The sequence below is a fragment of the Lemur catta genome, chromosome 23, assembly GCF_020740605.2.
Source record: "Lemur catta isolate mLemCat1 chromosome 23, mLemCat1.pri, whole genome shotgun sequence".
In the NCBI taxonomy this organism is placed as follows: Eukaryota; Metazoa; Chordata; class Mammalia; order Primates; family Lemuridae; genus Lemur; species Lemur catta.
The window spans coordinates 487,211-513,319 of record NC_059150.1 but is presented as its reverse complement, the minus strand read 5'-3'; the positions used below and the strand labels follow the sequence as shown (position 1 = coordinate 513,319).

Sequence of the window (26,109 nt, the reverse complement as noted above, 5' to 3'; positions counted from 1 at the left end):
TAATTTTTACCTGTTGCTAATATGTCTGTACTGTAATTTCTTTGACTCAGGTCCTGAATTTTATAGCTATCACTGGTAAATTTTATGTTAATAGATTCAGCCTGGCATACAGGAGTGTGGTGAACCTGTCCTGACACAGATTCACTATTGTCATCCCCGGTATGAGTCCAATGGTGAATTTGTACTGCATTTCTCCTAAACCATTAAACTGATACACACTAGATAGAAAGAAAAGGAATATGATTGTAGAGATGGAAGAAACATAAAAATAGGCAAAGGAAACATCCCACAAATAAAAATACTCTGTTAATTTGAGTGGCATTTTGCTACATGGGATGGTTGTCAGAAATTACACACAAGTCCTTCAACACTCCTCCCTCCAAAGGCTGCAGCCTAATTTCTCTCCCCTTGGGTATGTGCTGGGCTTAGTGTCTCACGTGTAAAGAATAGACACGGCTGAAGTAACAGTGTGTGAGTCGGTAATAATGGTATCCACACGGCTTCCTCTACACTCAGACCAGGAGCTCTGGGGAAACTTATTGCCGTCCCATCAATCCATGGGGAAGCCCAAGTGGTAACCAGCTGAGGCCTCCTGACAGCAGCTATGTGAGTGAGCCCTGTTGGAAGCAGATTCTCCAGCCCAGCTGAGCCTTCTGATGACAGTAACCTGGGCCACTGTCCTGACTGCAGCACAAGAAGACAGTCTGACTCACAGCTACCCATTTAAGCCACTCCCAAATTCCTAACCCATAGAAACTGTGATATAATAAAGGTTTGCAGTTTTAAGCAAGTATGTTTTCAGGCAAATTTGTTACAATGCAAAAAATAGTTAATGTACTATGTGTTAAATGGCACTATTTTTACCCAGTGTTTGATTTCAGATACTGGAAAAACTTTGTTAATTAGTGAAATAGACATTCATAAACATACATACGCATCAATTTAATTTTGAGTAGGAAAAATGAGGTTTTAGTTTGCAAAACTGTTTTTACGCTATTTAAAATTGGTTACTTTGAAAAGTAAAGAATGCTTCTCAAGGCTCTACTTTATACATACAATAAGACAGATATTTGATTTTATTATGCCCCCATTTTTTATGTGTTTAAGACAACGTAATTTCAGAATTAAGAAGCGAGTCAAGATGTGAATGGAACTTACGGGTACATCTTGGAGCAGGTACCCAGCCACTACTTGTGCATTTTGCTGTATTTCCCTGGTTTGAAGGATAAAAATCATTTTTACACGTGTATCTGATTTCATCTCCGGTTCTGTATTTAATTCTCTTAGGTGAGAAGTCACCATTTGGAATATAAGGAGTATTGCATGTTACTTCTGAAACAAAAAATGATATGTAGATCATGTAGAAATCAGTATTCATTAAGATTATCTAAGTATATGAAAATTAAAAAGTGGATGCTATTCATTTGTCCCTAGTACAGTATAAAATAGCATTAAAATGAACACATCAGACCATTCCTGCTGTATCACTCATGTTTCTCTTCACTGTATTTCTCATCTGAAGTATTTGTGCCTCCTGGGCTCTTAATTCCTCTTTCTAAGAAGTCATCCCCTACCTCATGACATTCCATATCTGGCAATGACCTGATTAGATATAACTTCAACTACTCCTTCCACTTTCTTCCACTTCCTTGGTTTCTGTTGTTTTCGCGAGGACTGTTTACGAATATTCGTGGTCTCTTCCTTCCAGACAATTGACAGGATTTCATGTCGCTTTCGCTTTGAAGTAATTGTGGCCATATGATTGCATAGAGCAATGTAATAAAAGTGGAAGTGATATCTTTCACTTCAGGGAGGAAGTTTTAAAAGCATTGTGTGAATTTTTATGTTATCTTTCCCATAGCTGCAGTGATTACAGAAGGACATAGAAAGATGATGCCTCTCTCACCTGATTCCTACTATTAACACAATGAGCAGAGTCCTTTATGACCTACATTGGAAGTGAGCATGAATAGGAAAGAAACTTTAGTTTAAGATATTGAGATACTTCAATACATTTTTCTTACTGTAATAGTATAACCTAGTACGGGGTTTGGAAAACATTTTCTGTAAACGGCCAGATAGAAGGAAGGTCTCTGTCACAACTATGCCATTATATTAATAGCACAAAAGTAGCCATAACAATACATAAAGAGATAAGACTGGCTGTGTTTCAATAAAACCGTGTTTCCAAAAAGGGGGCAGGCTGTATTTGACATGCAACCCCTAGTTTGCTATATCCTTTGACTGAGCCTTTCCTAATTAATAAAGCTCCTTCTCATTCCTCTCCATCAACTCTGCTATAACTCAATAATGGATCAATCTCAAAAATTGCTTTTCTAATAAAATATAATGCATTTTTAGTATTGTAGAAAAGTCATATAATCATCTATATTGGTGCCATATTGTATTTTGCACTAAAAAGCTGTGGTGAACATTCAGCATTGCCTGAAATCCATTTATATGCCTCTAATTTACTTCCTATTCAATTATCCATGGTAAGTGATCCATAGTCTCCTCATTTTTTTCAAGTCACCTAACCCAATTTCTCCTTAATCAACAGATAAATCTTGCATTTGCACAAAACAATTAGACTACTAGTAGTGAGTTCCCTACATTGATTTTTTTAACATTCCTTCATCATTAGCTGTATCTATTCTGACTTGTCGTTTCTTTTTCTTCAGTCTTTGATGGCAAGATGTTTCTTTCAAATTCAGCTAGCTTCAAATCTTTCATTTTCCCATGGATCTTGAGCTAGTGTTTATTCCTTTCTCTCTCTTACCTTATCAACCACTCTGTCTTAAGTGGATATGCATGCTTCTCCAATTTTAAACTCCTCTCAACCCTTTGTTCAAGTTTAGCTACTAATACATTTTTTCTCCCCTTCACAACCAAAACCCTTAAAATACCATTTACCATTGCTATCTCCACTTTCCTACCTCCCATTTATTCTTCAATCATCTCATTTCTGACACCATTGTGCTGCCACTTCTCCAATAAAAGTCACCAACATGCTCCAATTTCCAAATCCAGAAATGCTTTGTATTCTACATACTACATGACTTCTGGAAATTCTCCAGTGCCTTATATTTTTATGTTTTCCTGCTTCTCATTGTCTTTTTCTAAACAATACTTCTATTTTCTAATTTATTATTTTATTTTATGTTTGTTTCTAGTTTCTTTTCTACTCTACTTAATTTTTAGACTCTGCTTACGTCTCAGATTCCCTCTCCTACCATCTTTCTACTTACTCTCTATACTACTACCCCTCTGACCTTCTGTCTGTCCTTCACACATGCCAAGCTTATTCCCACAATTTGCACTTGCCATTTCTTGTGTCTGGAATGATTCTGCCCTAGATATTCACATTAATGTTTATCATCACCTCAGAAACGTCTTTCTTTAAGCCCCTATAGGTGTTGTATGATGAGTATCTATGCCTTACAGTTGATTTTACATGAGTATTTGTCCTTGATTTTGATGTTTGCCTTTTTACATTCTTTGTGTGATTCAAGGTACTTTCATGGACAAAATATTCACATGCTACACATCCGATAAAGGGCTAACTAGAATCTATTTAGAACTCAGGAAAATCAGCAAGAAAAAATCAAACAACCCTATCAAAAAGTGGGCAAAGGACATGAACAGAAACTTTTCAAAAGAAGACAGAAGAATGCCCAACAAACATGAAAAAATGCTCAACATCTCTAATCATCAGGGAAATGTAATTCAAAACCACAGTGAGATATCACTTATCTCCAGTGAGAATGGCCTTTATCAAAAAGTCCCAAAACAATAAATGTTGATGTGGATGAAGAGAGATAGGAACACTCGTACACCGCTGGTGGGACTGCAAACTAGTGCAACCTCTGTGGAAAGCAGTACAGAAATACCTTAAACAGATACAAGTAGACCTACCATTTGATCTAGCAATCCCATTACTGGGCATCTACCCAAAAGAACAAGAGACGTTCTATAAAAAAGACATTTGCACTTGAATGTTTATAGCAGCACAATTCACAACTGCAAAAATGTAGAAACAACCTGAGTGCCCATCAATACATGAGTGGAATAATAAAATGTAGTGTATGTATAACATGGAGTACTACTCAGTTATAAGAAACAATGGTGATCTAGCACCTCCTGTATTTTCCTGGATTGAGCTGGAACCCATTATACTAAGTCAAGTATCCCAATAATGGAAAAATAAGCACCACGTGTACTCACCATCTAATTGGTTTTGCTGATCAACACCTAAGTGCACATTTAGGAATAACATTAATCGGGAGTCAGGCAGATGGCAGGGGAAGGGGATGGTTGTATACACACATAATGAGTGTGATGAGCACCGTCTGGGGGATGGACACGCTGGAAGCTCTGACTCGGGGGTGGGGAGAAGGGCAATATACGTAACCTAAACTTTTGTACTCCCATAATATGCTGAAATAAAAAAAAAGATACTTCCATGATATAAAGCTACTCCCATTACGCTAATAACTTTTTTGGTGACATCCAAATCCACATATACAACTGCAGCTTCATACTCGACAGGCCCATGAGTAGAATTTAAAAGCATACCCAATTTATTATATGACAAACTAAATCATCATCCTTTTTTCAATACATATTTTTCCTACTGTGTTCAATACTTTAATTTGTGATGCAAGAACCCCATGACAGATGCCTAAAAATTCCCCCACTTTCCTTTCTTCTCATCACTTGAATATTCATTCAGACACAAATTTCTATCAAGTGTTAATTATTGGTTATATATTTCTACTCTCAAATAGTAGACATAAATCTCTTAATAAAGCTTAATTTCCTGCCCTCATAAACTTTTAAAAAATAAATGGTGCCATAAAAACATTGCCAGAGCAGGTACCTTTATCCAAAACAATATTTAGGACTATCCATATTTTCCTAGTATTAAAAACAACCATTGGTCATTTGAAGTAAGAATCCTGATTTAAGGTTAGCACTCTATGCTGTGAATCAATAGAAAATCTGGTTTGTAGATGGAGTAGATGGATTTGAATCAAAGGTAGCTTTTAATTATCAGGTCTAGGTATGTTTAATTGTTTCTGTAAGTGACTTGTTGAGAGACACTTTCCCTATTGGATACATAGATAAAAGTTTTGACAGTATGCCCCCAAATAAAGTCCCAAATATGTACATGTCTTACATTAGATTTATATATATATATGTATGTCTGTCTGTGTGTGTGTGTGTGTGTGTGTGTGAATAAAAATGAATCAAGTGTTCAAAAGAAGCAATCATAGGAATGTGGCAACACATCTGGGAAAAACAGAGAGATTTCTTCCTGTGAAAACAAATATGTGCTAAGCAAGCATCTTAAGTAGGTAGCTAAATGACCAAGAAAAAGAAATGAAATAATCAGATATCTTCAATGAGGCAATCATGCTGTACTGAGTCACACGTCCAAATAAAGCTGAATTCCCAAAGTCTTATTTGGAATTCACTGGAAGCTGGAAGGATGATTTATTGTGATGTTTACCCTCAATGCAGGACAAGGACCTGATATAAAATCAGTGGTTTATAAGTTACATTTTGATGATTGGACACATGAATTAACTGTGTATTTGAAAGGGCGTCTGATGCAGACTGATGCCAGAGCACTGGGGCAGGCACTGCCTTTGCTTTGGAGCCAGGAACGTCATGAAGACAAACAGCTGGACTCCACACACCATCAGCCAAACACGAATCTAATGTGGGTTATCATTTCTTGAGTTCATTAATATTTTTCTAAATTATATTTTCTTAACAGTGCCTAAAAGTAGACATCACTCCATTGTAAAGAAAGGTATGTTTTCCAAGGAGCTACTTGTGGGCTTAAATCAGCCCAAAATTAATTCTGCTTTTTATAAAAGAGGATCACTAAAACAAGGTTTATACATGTAATTACAAGTCATAGGATTTAAAGTTCAGAAAGCTCTTAAAAATTCAACTCTTCTTCCCCTCAACAGTATGGCAGTATCTGTAAAAAGTCATTGTTTTATAAGGTTACTAGACCACGTGTGACAACATTGTTCCTCCTTTCCCATAATGCAGCCGCCCTCATCAAAGGCTAACTCACTCCCTTCCAGAAACGTTTGCAAGTATCTCAAAATGGTTATTAGCACACTATAGCTGTTATCTTCTTGGTATTCTTCTTATGATATTAATATAATTTCTTAAACTCTGTAACTATCTACATTCTCTCTTCCAGGCCATGATACTTTGAAACCATCCCTTTTTAAATGAGGTAGACTAAGTAGAACACACTATTCTAGACATATTTTTTGGTGGGCAAAATCCACAGTTGAGATCAACTCTTTGGCTTGGTACAACATCCTTCCATAATGAACCTGAGGCTTAGGTTTCCTCCCACAGTCACTGTTGATTCGTACTAGGCTTGTTGTTCATGAAAATCTCCATTTTCTTTCACCTAATTCCATTGTCAATTGAGGGTCTTCTCATCTGGTGGTATTATTAGAATTTATTTTAAAATATTTTTAAAATAGTAATATAATTTAAATAAGTTCCGGGCATTGGAGGAGCAATCTAATTGTTTGAGAATTGTATATTACTAGGAATTAGATAGCCATAGTCCTGGCTCTACTATAAACATATTTTTGACAATGAACTAACTACTTAATAAGCTATTTAAACTTGCTGACCCTGCTTATGTCTATCTTCAGAGTGAGAGGATCATATCAATTCATCTCAGAAAGGACCTTACACACATAGAATTCTATGATATATGATCTTTTTAAAAGCTGATTCCTATGAAAATTAGTACACTAGTTTTCAGAAAAAATAAATTGCTTAATTAAAAGAATTATATTAATTAAAATAATTGATAAAATTTATAACAAAAGAGACAGAAAATAAATATAACATTACCTTCACATGAAGGATCTGGACTCCATCCAGATTTAGTGCATACAGCATCTCCTTTTTCACTGTATTCAAAACCTCGGTTACATTTATATTGAAATCGTTCATTCTCCTTATAAATATTCTTCCCAGATAATGGATATCCATTTCTAACTTCTGGTAATTTGCAGGAAATTTCTAAATAGAGGCATTAAATTCCAAAATGTTTTTACAAATTAATGGAAATTCCAAAATGTTTTTACAAATCAATGGACTGTGATCAAAATATAATTATATAAAAAGTGGAAATTTTGTTTCCATAGATAAATCAGCTAACCAAAGTTCTGTTTTGACTTGATTGCTTGATAAACAATTTGTCTGTTATTAGTAATGCTTATTTTTGAAGGAATTTAAAATTCTGATTAAAATTATGTTTCTAATCTTACTTAGTTTGAGGATAAATTAGTCCTTTTGAAATAACTGGCAGCCAGTAAAATTCATCAAATGTATATATGCAATTGAATAGAGATATAGGTTTATTGTGATAAGTATTTTCACTGAGTGACCTGTAAAAATAATACATTTTCCAGTGATTAATGAAACAGTGATCCTCAACAGAACACTTTTTCAAAGAAATTCATTTAACTCATTGCCATTACATCTCTGAAAAGTAAGCGACCTTCTGCTCTTGTGTCTTCACCATCCATCCAGGATTTCTGAAAAAAAAAATGGCCATCATCTTTGACACAACTTCTCTCAAATAATTTTCTGTGGGATTGTGGCAATCAATGGTAACTGGTTCCCCGAATCCTGTTCTCCCACTTTTCTAATCCATTCTCTATGTGTATAACTTAGTGATCGTTCACATAATTGCTCCACTTGAAATCTTTCATTGATTCCCAAAATAGTGTGAATAAAAGCCACGTTCTTCAGCACAGTGCATGTAGCACCCCAGCACCTAGCACTGGCCTCTCTTCAATACATCACTGACTTATGCTCTACTTGCTTCCTACGTACGGCCCCTATGAACAATAAACAAGGATCAGTGGACTTTACTGCTCACTGAAGCCTCACTGTCTTTCCACTTCCTCTCCATGAACTTCCTCTGACTGGTATGCATGTGCTTTCATTTTCAAATAAAAGAAATTTTATTCTTTCTTTAAGACTTATCTAAGGCATCAGTCATTCCAAGAAGTTTCACTAACCACAAAAATCAAGTTATAAGAATGAGAACTCTATCCATGAACCTCTAAAGTATACAGTATTTGCTATGCCCAATAAAAATATTAGTTTTTAACACAAAGAACTAGTGTTAGAAAGAGTTCCTTGTAGTATAATTTGAAGTCAGGCCATGTGATCCCTCTAGATTTGTTCTTTTTGCTTTAGATTGCTTTGCTATTCAGGCCTCTTTTTTGGTTCCAAATGAATCATAGGATTATTTTTTCTAAGTCTGTGAAATATATGACATTGGTATTTTCATGGGGAATGTGATAAATCTGTAAATCACTTTAGGCAATATGAACATTTTAACAATGTTGATTCTGCAAGGGATGTTTTTCCATTTGTTTGTGTCATCTACAATTTCTTTCATCAGCGTTTTGTAGTTCTCCTTGTAGAGCTCTTTCACCTCCTTGGTCAAGTATATTCCTACATATTTTATATTCTTTGTAGCTATGGTGAGTGGTATTGAGTCTTTGATTTGACTCTCAGTTTGACTGTTATTAGTATACACAAATGCTACTGATTTGTGCACATTGATTTTATAACCTGAGACTTTACTGAATTTATTTATCAATTCTAGGAGTCTTCTGGTGGAGTCTTTAGGGTTTTCTAGATACGAGATCATATTGTCAGCAAACAGGAATAGTTTAAACTCTTCCTTCCCAATTTGGATGCCCTTTATTTCTTTCTCTTGCCTGATTGCTCTGGATAAGACTTCTAATACTATGTTGAATAGAAGCAGTGACAGTGGAAACATTTGTTGTGTTACAGGTCTTAAGTGGAATGCTTTCAACTTTGCAGCATGTTACTGACATAAAAGTAGAGACATAGACAAATGGAACAGATTAAAAAACCCAGAAATAAAACCATATAACTATGACCAACTGATCTTCAACAAAGCAGATAACAACATACACTGGAGAAAGGAAGCGCTATTCAATAAATGGTGCTGGGAAAATTGGACAGCCACACACAGAAGAATGAAGCAGAACCCCTATCTCTTGCCATATACAAAAATTAGTGCACGATGGATAAAAGACTTATATGTAAGGCATGAAACCATAAAACTTCTTGAAGAAAACATGGGAACAACTCTTCTAGACATTGGCCTAGGCAAAGAATTTTTGACTAGGACCCCAGAGCCAAATTCAGCAACTACAAAAATCAATAAATGGGGCTTAATTAAATCAAAAAGTTTATGCACAGCAAAGGAAATAATCAATAGAGTGAATAGATAACCTACAGAATATGAGAAAATATTTGCAAACTATACATCCAACAAATGATTATATCCAGAATCTACAAAGAACTCAACAAATCAGCAAGAAAAAAACCAACCCATCAGAAAGTGGGCAAAAGACACAAACAGAAGTTTTTCAAAAGAAGATAGGCAAAGCGTCAACAAACATATAAAAAATGCTCATCATCACTAACCATCAGGAAAATGAAAATTAATACTACAATGAGATACCCCTTTACCCCTACCAAAATGGCTATTACTACAAAGTCAAAAAACAATAGATGCTAGCATGGATTCAAACAGAAAGGAACGCTTATGCACTGTTGGTGGGACTGCAAATGAGCACAACCTCTATGGAAAACCTCAAAGAAATAAATGTAGACTACCAGTCCCACTGCTGGATATCTCTCCCCCCAAAAAGAAGTCATCTTATCAAAAAGGCACCTGCACTAGAATTTTTATCACAGCAGAATTCACAATTGCAATGATGTGGAATCAACCTAAGTGCCCATCAATTCAAGAGTGGATAAAAAACGTTGTTATATATATAACGTGGAGTACTACTCAGTCATAAAAAGAATGAAATAGTGTCTTTTGCAGCAATTTGGATGGAACTGGAGACCATTATCCTAAGTGAAGTTTCTCAGAAATAGAAAACCAAACACCACACGTTCTCACTAATAAGTGGGAGCTAAACGATGGGTACACATGGACACAAAGAGAGTTAAAGGATATTGGAAACCAAGATGGGGGGAGGGTGGGGGTGCATAAGAGATAAAACTTGCCTGTTGGGTACAATGAACACCCTTTTGGTGACAGGCACACCAAAAGCCCTGACTTAAGCATTATACAAGGTATCCATGTAACAAAAACATTTGTACCCCCTTAATATTTTGAAATAATACTTTTAAAAAGGGTTCCTAAGAAGAGAAATGCTTCTGTCTGCATCTGACTATATGGTAGACTAGACTGAAAAAGTGTAAATAATTTGAACATTTTAGATATTAAAAAATAAATATGGCAGAAATTTCTGCCAAACAAGTACTAGTAAAATGAAGTATGGTGCTATTAAACAGAGTATGTTTCTTACAAAGCCAAAATCATTGATTTATTGATCTTAATGCACAGGTCAGTAATATTATAACTAAAGAAATGTTGGCTTACAGTTTACTATAAAACTATTTTTAAGAGGCAAAGATTTATTTTGTGCAATCAATTCAGTTCAGCAACATTTGTAGTAAATTTGCAGTACAAATATAAAACAAGGCCACTTCCTCGGAGTGTTATTCAAAAGCAGAATGTCATCCTGATGCATCAGTTGAAATAAATAATGAATCTTTGGGTTTCAAAATTAAAAACAAATGTCTATTCCAGAAGTCAGTATTACAACTTGCAGCAGAAATACTTAGCATTCTACTTCAGCCTAAGAGACAATCACACTGTAATTATAGTTACAGCATGGACTTCAATGTCAGACAACCTAAGTTTAAATCTTAACTTTTATGCCATGGTAATCTAGGGTACATAATTTAACCTTTTTGCACCAGTTTCTTCAATTATAAAATAGAAGCGATAAGACTAAATAAATCATAGAGTTGTTTTAAATGTAAAATGAGATGACACACAGAAAGAACTTAGATCAATTACAGAGAGATAGCAAGTGCTAAATAAGCATTAGCTATTAGTAGTATTATTTACATTCTTTAGAAGGGACAATGTTTTAAAATGCATTTTTCACAAGAAAAATTAAAAATATTCAAACAGTAAGTGTCTCTTACCCACACATTTTGGTTTTTCTTCACTCCAAAGACCATTTTCTGAACAATGTGTTTCTTTATGTCCATCAATCTTGAAGCCTGAATTACACTCGAACTGCACCACTTGTCCAAAGGAGTACTCCCGGTCTGGATCTGCTGCACCACTGACAACTCTTCCATTCTCTGGGTCTGTCACTGGTAGACACTTAATAACTGAAAAAAATAAATGCAACTTTTTCCAATAGAATTTTAAAGCTTTATCATGAAAAATATGTGTATATGTATAAAATCATCAGCAAGATAAAATTGGAAGCAATTATTTAAATGGTTTTTAGAACCATTTGACATACCTGTTGGCAAGAGGTAAATACTGCTAAGAAACAACAACAAAAAAAAACGAGTATGTTTACCTCCGATTCTTTTCTGTGGGAGTGGACAAAGAAAATTACTACTTTAAACACTAGTTTGTATTTTTGTAATAACAAATAAGTGTTTCTTCAGTAACTAAAAAATGTGAAGCTTGGGATATTGAAATGCAAAATTTCCATTTATGTCCCAGAATGATATAACACTACATTCCTAAAAGATGCAAAAGCAATCTTTCTGACAATATTTACTTCAATAGAGAAATTGTCCTTAATTTTCTATCCTCTTTGACATCAGTGTTCAAAATAATTTGAGTACTTCTTTTGGTTTTACTTAATATATTCTAATTTCTCAGATTGTGGTATTCAAATTTTATTTTTCTATAGAATGACCCCAGATGCTTGTTAAAATGAAAATTCTTGGGCTATCTCCCTGCCCTATCACGTCAAAGATACTGATTCAGTAGATCTCTTTTAGTAACCAAAAATTTTGTTTTTTTAACAAGCATCCCCAGTGATTTTGCTGTAGATGTTCCCTAGAACATTAATCTCCTTCCTTTCCTTTCCATAGATGAAAAGTCTTCCATTCTCTTTAGTTGACAGAATTTTTGAATGATTATCACATCTCTCTCTCTCTCTCTCTCTCTCCACTTAATACTCACCATGGAAGTAGGAAATACTATTTTGATTGATTTCCTTTATTTCCATGATGATTAGAGATTTGGATTATTAGTTCAAAATGTGAAGACAGGATCTATATTTTCTCATTCTCACTGTTTGCTTTATGGACCACTGAAAAATATCAGAGCTCTCCCTTACTTCATGCCTCTTTTCAGTAAAGCTAAGACCATAGGACAACCTCCTTTGGTGAGGAATGAGGGAGAGATGTCTCAATTGTGTTCTCTATCACAGCTGATACCAGAGATCCCTGCATTTGGGTGGTTTTTGGGTGAGTGCTTCTTCACTGCTAAACCTGAAATTCTGATCTTCATTAAGCTAGTAATATTTATATGTATTTCTAGTCATTAGAATCCAAAAGGCAAGAAAAATTAGTTTTACATTTCCCAATGTCTAACACTTTGATTATTGTATGAAAACAGGCTATATTCATATTTGGCTATTGAAATAACAAACAAGGTAGTAATTAAAAGTCTAGATTCCCATTCTGCACCATGCTAAAAAACAAAAAAATAATTTGAATAAGAAATATTTAATTAGAGACTTTAAGGATATTTTAATGTAAGACATTTTGAAAAGTCTTAGATATTTTAGGTAGTTTACATCTACCTTCACATATAGGAATATCATTGGTCCATCCATCTGTTCCACATTCACGGAAATTAATCTCACCTATCATTTGATACCTGAAAACCCAAAAATAACAGAGTGGTGAGATAATGTGTGTTTATACGCAGTTTTAATCTCAATACCATCCTGAATGCCCAGAAACTCCATTTCAAAGAAAATTAACATCATATGTAGCTTTGTCCTCCTTTTTTCTTTTCTTCTTTGTACGTCCTTCCTTCCTCCCTCCCTCCCTCCCTTTCTTCCTTCCTTCCTTCCTTCCTTTCTGTCTTAGATTTAGTAAATTTCTCTCTTTCTTTCTCTTTCCCCATCCCCCACCCCATCTGCCTTTCTTTCAGGGCCAGTAGGCCCTCTGGTGCATGGACTTAGAATAATCATAATCCTTAGTTCATAACAGACTAATTATTGTTTCATGCACAGTACTCTTATTTTTTGTTGAATTAGTTAATTAGCTACATTCGGTAATATAATAAGTTCCATGAATCACCACCAAAACAAAAGTTAAAAACATCATAGTAACCAATAGATAACCATAGGTTTCCCCTTCTCCAGTCTTATGCCATATTCCTGCCCTCCATAATTCTGATATTTTGTAGACATTTTAGTCTTTCTACATAACCAAAGATAGTGCCAGCCAAAAGCTTCCAGTGTGTGGTTTATTTTCAGTTCTTATCTACATCTCCCATCTCCATCTTAGAGATTCTTTCTAGAGCATGCTCAATGTTTCAGGTCTGCTTATCCAACCCATCCAAAGTTGAATTTATCTAATGATAGTATCTCGTCATGCCTGTCCTTCGAATATAAGCTGCTATACTTAAATATAAGTTCCTTGGGGTATGTGCAAAAATCTGAAATCATTGCCAGAGGATTTAGATCAATAAATTTTGATTCCTTTTACTAGGTCAAGTGCATAACCTAAAAAGGGAAGACTAGCCTGTAATAAAAGAGATATTTCAGAGGTAAAAAGAGTAGCAAATTAGAAAATTCAGGCTCAGAAAAATCTTAACCTATTTGGTTATGTGTAATAAGGTCAGCAGTAATGATTGAAGTTTGGACTAAAATATGTCTGAAAAAACTTTGACAGGTGATGACCAAGGAGAGATTAAATTGTTAAGAACTAATACTTATTCAGTGTCTATAGGATCCCAGGATCTCTTCTAAGGGTTTCAAGTGTGTGTCTTTCTTATTTCTCCCACCAATCCCATGATGCATATGATATGCTTCTGTTTTGTAAGGGAAGAAATGGGAGTAAAGAGATATTTTTTAAAAAACACATAAATATTGAGTGGTAGAATTTTGAAATGCAGGCTTACTCCAAAACCCGAGCTTCAACTATTATATTGTATTGCTTCAAATAGACCAATGGATCAGACCAGAGAACCCAGATATAAAACCATCCTCATATGCCATCTGATCTTTGACAAAGCAGACAAAATGTACACTGAGGAAAAGAATCCCTATTCAATAAGTGGTGCTGGGAAAATTGGATAGCAACATGTAGAAGAGTTAAACAGGATCCACATCTCTCATTCACAAAAATCAACTCACAATGGATAACAGACTTAAACCTAAGGCATGAAACAAGAATTCTAGAAGGAAGTATTGGAAAAACTCTTATAGACATTGGTCTAGGGAAAGAATTTATGAAGAAGATGCCCAAAAACAATCACAGCAAAAACAAAAATAAATAAATGGGACCTCATTAAGTTAAAAAGCTTCTGCACAGCCAAGGGAACAATCATTAGAAGGAATAGACAACCTACAGAATGGGAGAAAATATTTGCATGCTATCCATCTGATAAAGGGCTGATAACTAGAATCTATAAAGAACTCAAGCAAATCAACAAGAAAAAATCAAACAATCCCATTAAAAAGTGGGCAAAAGACATGAACAGAAACTTTTCACATGAAAATACACTAATGGCCAACAAACGTGAAAAAATGCTCAACATCTTGAATCATCAGGGAAATGCAAGTCAAAACCACAATGATATATCACTTAACTCTAGAGAGAATGGTTTTTATCAAAAAGTCCCAAAACCAAAAATGTTGGCATGAATGTGGAGAGATAGGAACACTCATACACTGCTGGTGGGACTCAAAATTAGTACAACCTCTGTGGAAAGCAATATGGAGATACTTGAAAGAACTAAAAGTAGAACTACCATCTGATCCAGCAATCCCACTACTGGGTATTTACCCAAAGAAGAAAAGACATTCTATAAAAAAGACACCTGCTCTCAAATGTTTATAGAAGAACAATTCACAATTGCAAAGATGTAGAAACAACCCAAGTGCTCATCAATACATGAATGGATTCATAAAATGTGATATATGTATACCATGGAATACTACTCAGCCATAAAAAATGGTGAACTAATAGCTCTTGTATTAACCTGGATGGAAACGGAAACCATTCTTCTAAGTATCACAAGAATGGAAAAACACCACCACATGTACTCACCATTAAATTGGAACTAATCAATCAACACTTTTGTGCACATATGAAAATAACATTCATCAAAAATCAAGCAGGTGAGGGGCGGAGGAAGAGATAGGTAAATTCATACCTAATGGGTACAATGCCCACTCTCTGGGGGATGGGCACACTTTGACTCAAATGGTACAAAAGCAATTTATGTAACCAAAATGTTTCTACCCCCATAATATTCGGAAATGAATTTTTAAAAAAAGAAATAAATGAGGCAAGAATAATACAATATCATTTGTAATCTTTGATTCTGTCTATATTTATGTAGTATAAAATTATAGTGATCTGATCCTGGTTTTCCTATGGATAAAGTTTTCTTCAAAATAATTTTTGACCTGTCAGAGAATAATAGGGAAGAAAGAGCACTGAGAAGGTACAGTGATGAGATTAGCTGTGAAAACCCAGTGGCTGCTTAGAAGGTACAGAGTCAGTGATTCTGAAAGAGCAGGGTTTTATTTATTTATTTATTTATTTATTTATTTATTTATTTATTTTTATTTCAGGGTATCATGGGTGTACAAACATTTTGGTTACATGTTATGACTTTGCCACACCCAAACCATGATTTGAGGCATGCCCCTCCCCCCCCCAACTCTCACTGAGTCCATTCCTTTGGGTAAATGCCTAAAGGTGCCATTGCTGGATCAAATGGTATTTCTATTTTTAGCTCTTTGAGGTATGTCCAAATTCTTTTCCACAGAAGTTGCATTAATTGGCAGTCCCACCAGCGGCGTAACAGTATTCCTATCTCTCCACATCCTCGCCATCATTTCTTGCTTTGGGATTTTTTGATAAAGGCCAATCTCACTGGGGTTAGGTGATAATCTCACTGTGGTTTTGATTTGCATTTCTCCAGTGTTTTTTTTGTCCATGTGATAAGAATAATTTATAGATCATGAAATAAGTAATATTAGTTCTAAGTAAAACTTATATGCAAGAAGAGATCTTGCTTCCCTTAAATTTTAAAAAGTTTTGTCAAAATAATTTCCATATAATTTTGTTACAATTCCCATTCTTCCTAACACATTGAACTCCCGTAATATTCTGTACATAAAGAATGTAGTGAAGACTTGTTGAGTGAGTCCTTATTTATGGGCATACTGTTTCCCCACCATCCTATAACTACACTCAATCAGAGGAGTTATAATTAATTTAAATCTTTCAATGTTAAAAATATAATATGGTATACAAATGTAATCATTTCCATCATAGTTTAATTTTTTTGGTTACTTGTATATTACTTATAAAATGCTCATAGATAAATAGGGTAACCTTAAAAATATTAATTAGTACAGTTCCTATTTACTATCTTAATTATGAACCTCTTTTTATATTGACTACATACCCTTCATCACATGTATAAACAACTTTTGCACCATATTCAAACTCATTTCCTACTGTGAGCTGAAAAGAACCAAAGGGAGTATCTCCAGGATGTCCACAGGGCCTTTCTAAAATGAAAAAAAAAAAAAAAGATATATTATTAGTATATACTACAGGGAACACATTTTATGTAGGAGCTGGGGGACAAGCACATTTGGTATTATATTAGAGGACAACATTGAATATAAGGAAAATTGAAAGTGGCAAAACTGTTATTTTATAATTGAATTCATCTGTATGTTTGTTTCTTGAATTTCGGAGGATTAGCATCCTTTTCAAAAAATGATGATGCATTATTTTGCATTTAAATGACAATAACAATATAATTCAGCCCATATTGCTATAATATTAAATGTTAAGTATTTTTACAACTGAAAACGTTCATAAATTTCACAAACATGTGAAGTGCTTACTCCGACATATCCTTCCTGGGTTAACAGCCACCCATTTTCCATTCTTGCATAGCATTATTATAGTTCCAAGTGTTCGATATCCAGGGCGGCATCTGTAGGTAGCCTGAGTGCCCTGTGGATATGTTTGGTCAGGCCAGGAACCTGTCAGGATTTCTGTATTTTTTCTTGGAGGAGGTTCTTTACAATCTACAAATAATAAAAACAAACTAAGTGCTTAAAATATCTATTTAAATATACAGTGTGTTTCAGTCATTTTTGCCTTTAAAATATGTATACAGTTACAGGTCTATCCAAATGTATGTCTTTATATACACACACACACACACACACGTATATATATATATATATATATATATAATATATGCCTTTCACTTTATAAAAGTTGTATCCATATAATTTTATAAGAGTGTCCACTATGCAAAAATAACCTAAAAAACTTTCCAGGCCAGTCGCGGTAGCTCACGCCTGTAATCCTAGCACTCTGGGAGGCTGAGGCGGGTGGATCGCTCAAGGTCAGGAGTTCGAGACCAGCCTGAGCAAGAGCGAGACCCCCGTCTCTACTAAAAATAGAAAGAAATTATATGGCCAACTAAAAATATACATAGAAAAAATTAGCCGGGCATGGTGGCATATGCCTGTAGTCCTGGCTACTCGGGAGGCTGAGGCAGTAGGATCCCTTAAGCCCAGGAGTTTGAGGTTGCTGTGAGCTAGGCTGATGCCACGGCACTCATTCTAGCCTGGGCAACACAGCGAGACTCTGTCTCAAAAAAAAAAACAAAAACAAAATCAAAAACAAAAAAAAACAACTTTCCAGAGCAATAGGTATACTTTATTATTCTTAATTGCTGCAGAGCATTCTACTATTCTTTCATTAATTTGGGAAATACTTATTGGTCACTAGTCTAATTCAAAAGAAAAAAAAATAAAACAAAGTACTTGTTCTCAAAGTGTTTCCATTCTAGTAGGGAAACCAGTTGTTAAATAGGTAATCAAAAAGATGTGTTATATGCATTACAGATAGACATGTTCTAGTTAGAAAAAGTAAAGCATGGTAAGATGCTATAAAATTATATGGAAACATTCCAAATAAGGTAGAATAGGATGGAAAGAACAATGCTTCTACTGCAAATTGAAAAAACAACAACAAATTGTATGTATCTATGTCTAAAAGCAAATTGTGAGAGCAAAGAGGATTAAATGAACAAAATCCAAGTGGGAAGAACTTGTTTCAAGTAAACACATGGTTTTGGCCATTTCTTACATGGTTATCTTTGCCAGCTCTGAATATAGATCAAAGATCAGGCCTCCATTCAGCCTGGATGGAAAAACGGTAATGAGGGAAGGAAGAACCAGGCAAACTTTGGAAGGTTTGTGTCTAGCTTGAAAAATTCTGAAACTTTGCAGAATCAGGGTGCTTTGCTAGACCCTAAGTAACTTCTTAAAGGCAGACTGAAATTTTCCATAGTCTCATAGGAGAAAAAAAAAAACACAATAAGAGCAGGGGGCTGCCTGAAATACACAAAAGGTATTCTCATCAAAATTATTCCATATTTGAAAGTCACTCAGGGAAGGATTTAAGAGCACATGTCAAAACAGCAGAAAAGCAGATATATATTATAGTCTTTTGGGATAGAATAAGAAGATACCAACCAGGTTCTTGATAAAAATAACCCAAGAAAGTCTTTTCTTTTTTGTTAATGTTTTTTTAATTTCAGCATATTATGAGGGTACAAAAGTTTAGGTTACGCATATTGCCCTTGCCTCCACTCCCCCCGAATCAGAGCTTCAAGCATGTCCATCCCCAGATGGTGACCATCGCACTCATTATGTGTGTATACACCCATCCCCTCCCCTCCTCACATCTGCCTGACACCCGATTAATGTTATTCCTAAATGTGCTCTTAGGTGATGATCAGTGAAACCATTTTGATGGTGAGTATATGTGGTGCTTATTTTTCCATTCTTGGAAAAATACTTCACTTAGTAGAATGGGTTCCAGCTCTGTCCAGGAAAACACAAGAGGTGCTGGATCATCATTGTTTCTTATAGCTGAGTAGTACTCCATGGTATACATATACCACATTTTATTAATCCACTCATGTATTGATGGGCACTTGGGTTGTTTCCACATTTTTGCAGTTGTGAATTGTGCTGCTATAAACATTCGAGTGCAGATGTCTCTTTTATAGAATATCTTTTGTTCTTTTGGGTAGATGCCCAGTAATGGGATTGCTAGATCAAATGGTAGGTCTACTTGTACCTGTTTAAGGTATCTCCATATTACTTTCCACAGAGGTTGCACTAGTTTGCAGTCCCACCAGCGGTGTATGAGTGTTCCTGTCTCTCTTCATCCACGTCAACATTTATTGTTTTGGGACTTTTTGATAAAGGCCAGCCATTCTCACTAGAGATAAGTGATATCTCATTGTGGTTTTGATTTACATTTCCCTGATGATTAGAGATGGTGAGCATTTTTTCATGTGTTTGTTGGGCATTCTTCTGTCTTCTTTTGAAAAGTTTCTGTTCATGCCCTTTGCCCACTTTTTGATAGGGTTGTTTGATTTTTTCTTGCTGATTTTCCTGAGTTCTAAATAGATTCTAGTTAGTCCTTTATCGGATGTGTAGCATGTGAATTTTTTTTTCCCATTCTATAGATTGTCTGTTTGCTCTTCTGACAGTTTCTTTGGCTATGCAGAAGTTTTTAATTTGATAAGGTCCCATTTATTTATTTTTGTTGTTGCCATGATTGCCTTTTGGGTCTCAAGAAGATCTTTTCTTTGAGACTTTTGAAACCAGAAGTGGACTGACTCAAACTAAACTTGTTACCCTGACCCATCTGAGATCAATTCCTGAGTGGATCATGAAAGAGCCAACACTCTTGCTGGTGGGAGTAAATAATATAAACTTTGGTCATTACATTTATTTTCTAAAAAAAAAATATGACTTTGGATAAAAATTGAAAGACTGCAAAGAAGCAGAAAAAGGTGACCAAGAAGAGGAAATAAGTAGCTCTTAGAAGCAGACACTTTAGATCCAGATGTTAGAATCAGTGTTAAGGTCCTTAAAATAGCTTTTCTTAACTATATTAAAGGAAGCACAGGAAAAAGATGGACAAAATTAGGAAAAAGATATTTAAAAGAAAATGGACTCTATAAAAAAAATACATGCTACCCTAAAATTGCACAATAAATATTTGAAATAACAACTCATTGGATGGTCTTAAAAGTCAAATAGACACAACAGAATACAAACTTACTAAACTTAAAGAACGTTTAATGTAGAAATATCCACACTGAAGTATAGAAAGACAAAAGTGTGTAAGCAACAACAACAAACAAAACAGAGTATAAAAAATGAGAGGTGCCTCTGCACTCACTGTTCAGTGATACAACATATGTCTAATTAGAATTCCAAAAGTAGAGGACAGAAGGGACAGAAGCAATATTTAACATCTCAAAGGTTTCAAAATTTGACAAATGAAATCAACTCACAGATTCAAAATCACAGCAAATCCCCAAAATGGTACAGACAAAGCAAAACTACACTGAGACTCTGCTGAATTCCAAAGATAAAGGAAAAATCTTAAAAGAAGACAGAGAAAAAAAGATTTCTTCCAGCAGAACAGTAAAAATAACAGCTAAGTCTGTAAGAGTAAATATGGGAGCCTGAAAATGATGTCTTGACATTACTGAAGTGTGGAAAGTTAAATGTCAGCAGAGAACTCTATAACCAGTGAAAATATACTTAAAAAATGAAAGAATAGGCTGCGCGTGGTGGCTCACGCCTGTAATCCGAGCACTCTGGGAGGCCAAGGCAGGTGGATCGTTTGAGCTCAGGAGTTCGAGACCAGCCTGAATAAGAGCGAGACCCCGTCTCTACTAAAAATAGAAAGAAATTATATGGACAGCTAAAAATATATATAGAAAAAATTAGCCGGGCATGGTGGCACATGCCTGTAGTCCCAGCTACTTGGAAGGCTGACGCAGGAGGATCGCTTGAGCCGAGGAGTTTGAGGTTGCTGTGAGCTAGGCTGACGCCACGGCACTCTAGCCCAGGCAACAGAGTGAGACTCTGTCTCAAAAAAAAAAAAAAAAAAAAAAAGAAAGAATAAAAACACATTCTTTTTCCTTTTTTAAAAAAATCTTAGCTGATGCTTCTGCCTTACAAAAACACATTCTTAAACAAAAGCAGAGGGAATTCAACAATAGCTGATACAACTATAGGGAAATACTAAAGAAAGTTCTCTGGGTTGACAGAAACTGATTGCAAATATAAGCAAAGAAATACAAGAAGAAATAAGCATAACTGAAGAAAATAGATATATGGGTAAATAAAAAGACTTGAAAAATGATAAATATTATAGTATGTATATTTTACTATAATAAAAAAGATCATTGTTTAAATCAACAATGACCATGTTTTCTAGTATTTACAATAAATTCAGGAGTAAAATATGGAAAAATAGTAGCAAAAATGCCAAAGAACAAAAAAGACAATGGAAATTAAACTGTTGTGATGCTTTTGAATCATTTAGGATGTGGTAAAAGTATTAATTTAGGATAAACTAATAATATAAGTATGCTTATAATTGATAGGTAATCACTAAAACAATAATATTGAGATATATAAAATAACTAGTAGAAATGATATAGTGAGATAGTCAAGATTATTTGTTTAATATAAAGGGAGGAAAGGAGGAATAAAAGAACAAAGAAAAAAGAGACAAAAATAAATAGCAAGATGTTAGACTTAAACTGAACTATATCTGTAATTACATTAAATGTAAATGGATTCACCACTCCAATTAACATACAAAGATTATGTGACTGGATAAAAGCAAAAAAGAAAACTCAAGTATATGATGAATGCTTTTAATAAAATTAGACATACAAGTTAAAAATTAATTATGAAAACAGGTATGCTAGGAGGATATTAACCAAAAGAAGAATGATGTTAATATATCAGTAACAGGCAAAATAATAATTTAAGGTGGAAAGTATTACCAGATAAAAAGAGGGTCCTTTCACATTAATAAAAGGGCTACTTTAACAGATGTAATAATTCCAATGTGAATGAACAGTGCGTGCTGGGGCTGGCTCCTACTGACTCACAGGAGCTAATCACACACACCTCTTCCCACCCCGGTGCTCACTGAGAGAGAGACAGAGACAGAGAGAGGCAGAAACTTCCCCTTATTATTCTTCCAGTAATGAATTTCTGCTCTGAATGTGCTGCCTCTATGTGTTCTGATTTTACTGAAGATTTTTGGGTTTTGGTGGTTTTTTTCTGGTAATTCTTCACTATCTTGTCAGCTTTCTAAATGCTTCTGTGAAGGATTTTATTCTTAAAAAATATGTTTTCCTGTTTTTAAGGTGTCCTAAGTGAGAAAGATTTTTCTGAATAATGTAGCCCAAAGTCCTCAAACCTTTTCTGGAAAGAGCGAGATAGTAAATATTTTAGATTTTGTGTGCCATAGGTCTCTGTACTCAACTCTTCTATTGTAGCATAACAGCAGCCATAGATAATATATAAATGCATGAGCATAGCTGTCTTCTAATAAAACTTTGTGAAATAGACAGTGGTCGAATTTGGCCCACAGGTCAGTTTTCTGGTCCCTAATCTAATGTAATTTCACTAAAAAGAAAATCTGTACTACCTTCCCCTCTTACAATTATGCTATAAATATTTATACACATTATTAAATACTTCCCAAAACACAATTTTTAAAAGCCAGATAATATTTCTTCAGATGGATGAACCACAGTTTGACAATGTTCATGTTTTTTAACATTTTACTTATATCCATTATTGAAAATGTTGGGATAAACATCATGCACATAAATATCTCACAAAATCTGCATTCGTCGCTGTATATATCCTTTCTGTGCATACCCAGAGGGGAAAACAGGCAGCCAGGCCTTTTCTGCACTGAGAGCATTAGTCATATGGAGAAGATATGAACTTACTTTTTGATAGCCCTGTTAGGCTAAAGCAACAAAATTCAAAGTTGGGAAACTAAATGGATTCACCCTTAGGATAAGGAAATATTAGAAGTAAACCACTCTTCACACAGATTTAGGAATTAGCTTTCAATTGCTTAGGCGATCAGGGAACTTGAAAGCTTGAATTTGATTTAAGGTAGTCTCAGATTGAAAGTGCTCCTAGGACCCAAAAAAGATAAATTGTAATTTTATCTTGAGAAAGATAATATTTTCCTAAGCATAAAATTATTCCTACAAATGTCAAAGACATTGTTAAAGAAAAAGAAAGCACTCAAGGGCTACAAACTTTATAAGGAACAGAACAGATGTTTGATATTTGAATAAACATGTATAGAATATAATCAATAATATTAATTACGTTTTAAAAATGTAAGAGAAATGATTGACTAATGATATCTGGGAACAGGAAACTATGATAATATAGAAACAAATTTGTAAAAGAACCAAATACAATTTCTAGAAATAAAAAAATAATATTTTAATCATCAATAGACTGTTTAATAGGAGACTAACACATTTTAAAAAAGAATTCATGAACTGGAGGACAGACAAAAAAAATAACACTGAGTGCAACATGGAGACACAAATGGTTGGAAAATACACTAGATGAGCTAAGAGTCAATGAGGCTAGAAGAGCAGAGCAATATTAGAAGAGTTTTTCAAATCTGTCTAATACTGCCCACTGTTTAATTTAGGTATAACTGTTCTGATATTAGAATGACTTATAAAACCCCAACATAATTACTTTTAAAAATGGCAAATTCTAAGATACTTATTATATGCATTTGTTAATTATTATAATTGCTAATGTTTTTTCTTATTTGGTTTTATAATAATGGTTTCACTTTTTTTTTTTTTTTTTTTGAGACAGAGTGTCACTTTGTTGCCCAGGCTAGAGTGAGTGCCGTGGCATCAGCCTCGCTCACAGCAACCTCAAACTCCTGGGCTTAAGCAGTCCTACTGCCTCAGCCTCCCGAGTAGCTGGGACTACAGGCATGTGCCACCATGCCCGGCTAATTTTTTCTATATATATTTTTAGTTGTCCAGATAGTTTATTTCTTATTTTTTTTTAGTAGAGACGGGGTCTCGCTCAGGCTGGTCTCGAACTCCTGACCTCGAGAGATCCACCCGCCTCGGCCTCCCAGAGGGCTAGGATTACAGGCATGAGCCACCGCGCCCGGCCATGGTTTCACATTCTATTATGGGATTTCTTTGAAAAAGGCAGGAAGAACATAATCAGTTGAGCCAACTCCCATTATGAAACATTTCCATGCAAAAACATTTTGCAACATTTCATAAAACAGAAAGCTCCCTAGAATATATGTTTTATGAAATAAAAACACATGTGAAGTCTGTCATATACACTGATTTTCCCTTGAATTTTTTGCAAAATTTTAATACATTTGTGTTAGTGAATTTGTGTAATATGATTCTACTTAACGCTTTGATTTTTGTAATTTAAGTAAATACATTTTAGTCCACTAGATGGTGCCATTATCCCATCATAAAGCAATGCAATTCCCCTTCCACCTCCCACCACCGCCGCCAAAAGCCCATGTTTTTGTTTCAGTTTGCAAATTTCATGTCCACCTTTTTACATGGAAAACTTCTGTTTAATCACAGAGTAACATGTGTGTTACTTATTTTCAAAATTCATATCCGCTTGATGGTGTTCAGAACACTGGAAAAATAAATAAGTTAAATTTCAAATGTAGATGCCAACATTGTGAGTAGAGAACTATTTTCCACAACTATTTAACATTTTGATAAATTTAGTTCCTTTGCTTCTATTAAGCTAATGCAATGAAGAATAATAGAACTTTTCTTATCAATTCATTTGATTTAAATTATTTTTATTAAAGTAATGCCTCTACCAAAAGAGTGAACTAATCCATTCACCAAAAAAAACTTCAGACCTCTCACTTCCCAGGGGCAAGTGCTTTTCCTCTGGCTATTTCCAGATAATAAGTTTATACACCTAATTCTTGATTTTTCAAATGTAGTTGATTGCTTTTAACAACCATATGTAAAAGACAAGGATATATTACTTTCACATAATCTTCCCACCAGCTTCTCACAATATTTATCTTATGTATATGTTTACTATACATAAAGAAATCTCATATTGATTACCTTTTTTACTTCAAATAATACTTAAAATTCTAATGCTTTTTCCATCAACATTAAATGGCATTTCTTGACTCTTCTTGTAAGAAAAAGATATTATCACCCCTACTCTATTTCCCCACCTTTCTGCTATCATCTCTAAAATCTTAGTTCAGATGGTCTGCCAACTTTATCATGAAACAGCCTGCAAACTATTCTCCCTGTTCTTCCAGTCTATTCTGCAAAGAGCCACAAGTGATTTTTGCAAATTTGATCACATCATACCTGTGATTCAAACTCTTCTATGACTTCTCCTTTTATTATTTATAAGATGTACCTAACTCCTACCTTGGCCTGGGAACCCCTTATCTGGCTCTTGCCATTCTCTCTAATCTTATCTTGTCCCATCTCCCATTTGCTCACCCTGCGAAAGCCACTTTGATTTTGTTGTTTATATTTTGTCTAGCATCTCAAATATTTTTTGGTCTTAGATCTTTTACACACATTGTTTTCTCCTCCCGGAACAATTTTACTGCAGACTTCTGATGACTGACTTTGTCTCGTCTTCCAGGCCTCGACTGGAATGCATGAGGACTCACAGTATGAAGACGTCCACTTATTTCTAGTCCCCAAGATGGGCCCATCTGATGTCTCCACATGCTACTGCCCTATCTCTCTTTTTTCTTAGCTCCTACTTTACTTGCCTCACAATCTTGTTCACAATTCTACAACTAATTTTCTGTTTACTAGGATTTTGTCTATCCCTCCCACCATCAACATGTCAGCTTCCAAGAATTGGTTTTCACAGTTAGTAAAAGAATTTTCATTAATGTCCAGGTCTTCTCACTTCAAATATATTTTCCTGTCTATTTTTGTTCTAATCCTCAATGTACTGAGTATCATCAGCTCATGTCAAGGCAAAAATATTTAAAGTATTGAGTTATAACAATAAT

General features: G+C 34.7%; 1 protein-coding gene across 3 annotated transcripts in view; it reads right to left on the bottom strand.

The window, feature by feature from the left end:
- Window positions 1-26,109, bottom strand: part of LOC123626997 (complement factor H-like) — a 64,572-nt gene that overhangs the window by 31,528 nt on the left and 6,935 nt on the right. For all 3 annotated transcript variants that reach the window (XM_045536311.1, XM_045536310.1, XM_045536309.1), the window contains exons 2-7: window positions 17,049-17,234; window positions 16,598-16,703; window positions 12,744-12,820; window positions 11,113-11,304; window positions 6,901-7,071; window positions 1,159-1,332 (exon numbers count right to left, since the gene is read on the bottom strand). In XM_045536311.1, the coding sequence (XP_045392267.1) occupies window positions 1,159-1,332; window positions 6,901-7,071; window positions 11,113-11,304; window positions 12,744-12,820; window positions 16,598-16,703; window positions 17,049-17,234 (906 nt within the window). The remainder of the gene's footprint in view (window positions 1-1,158; window positions 1,333-6,900; window positions 7,072-11,112; window positions 11,305-12,743; window positions 12,821-16,597; window positions 16,704-17,048; window positions 17,235-26,109) is intronic.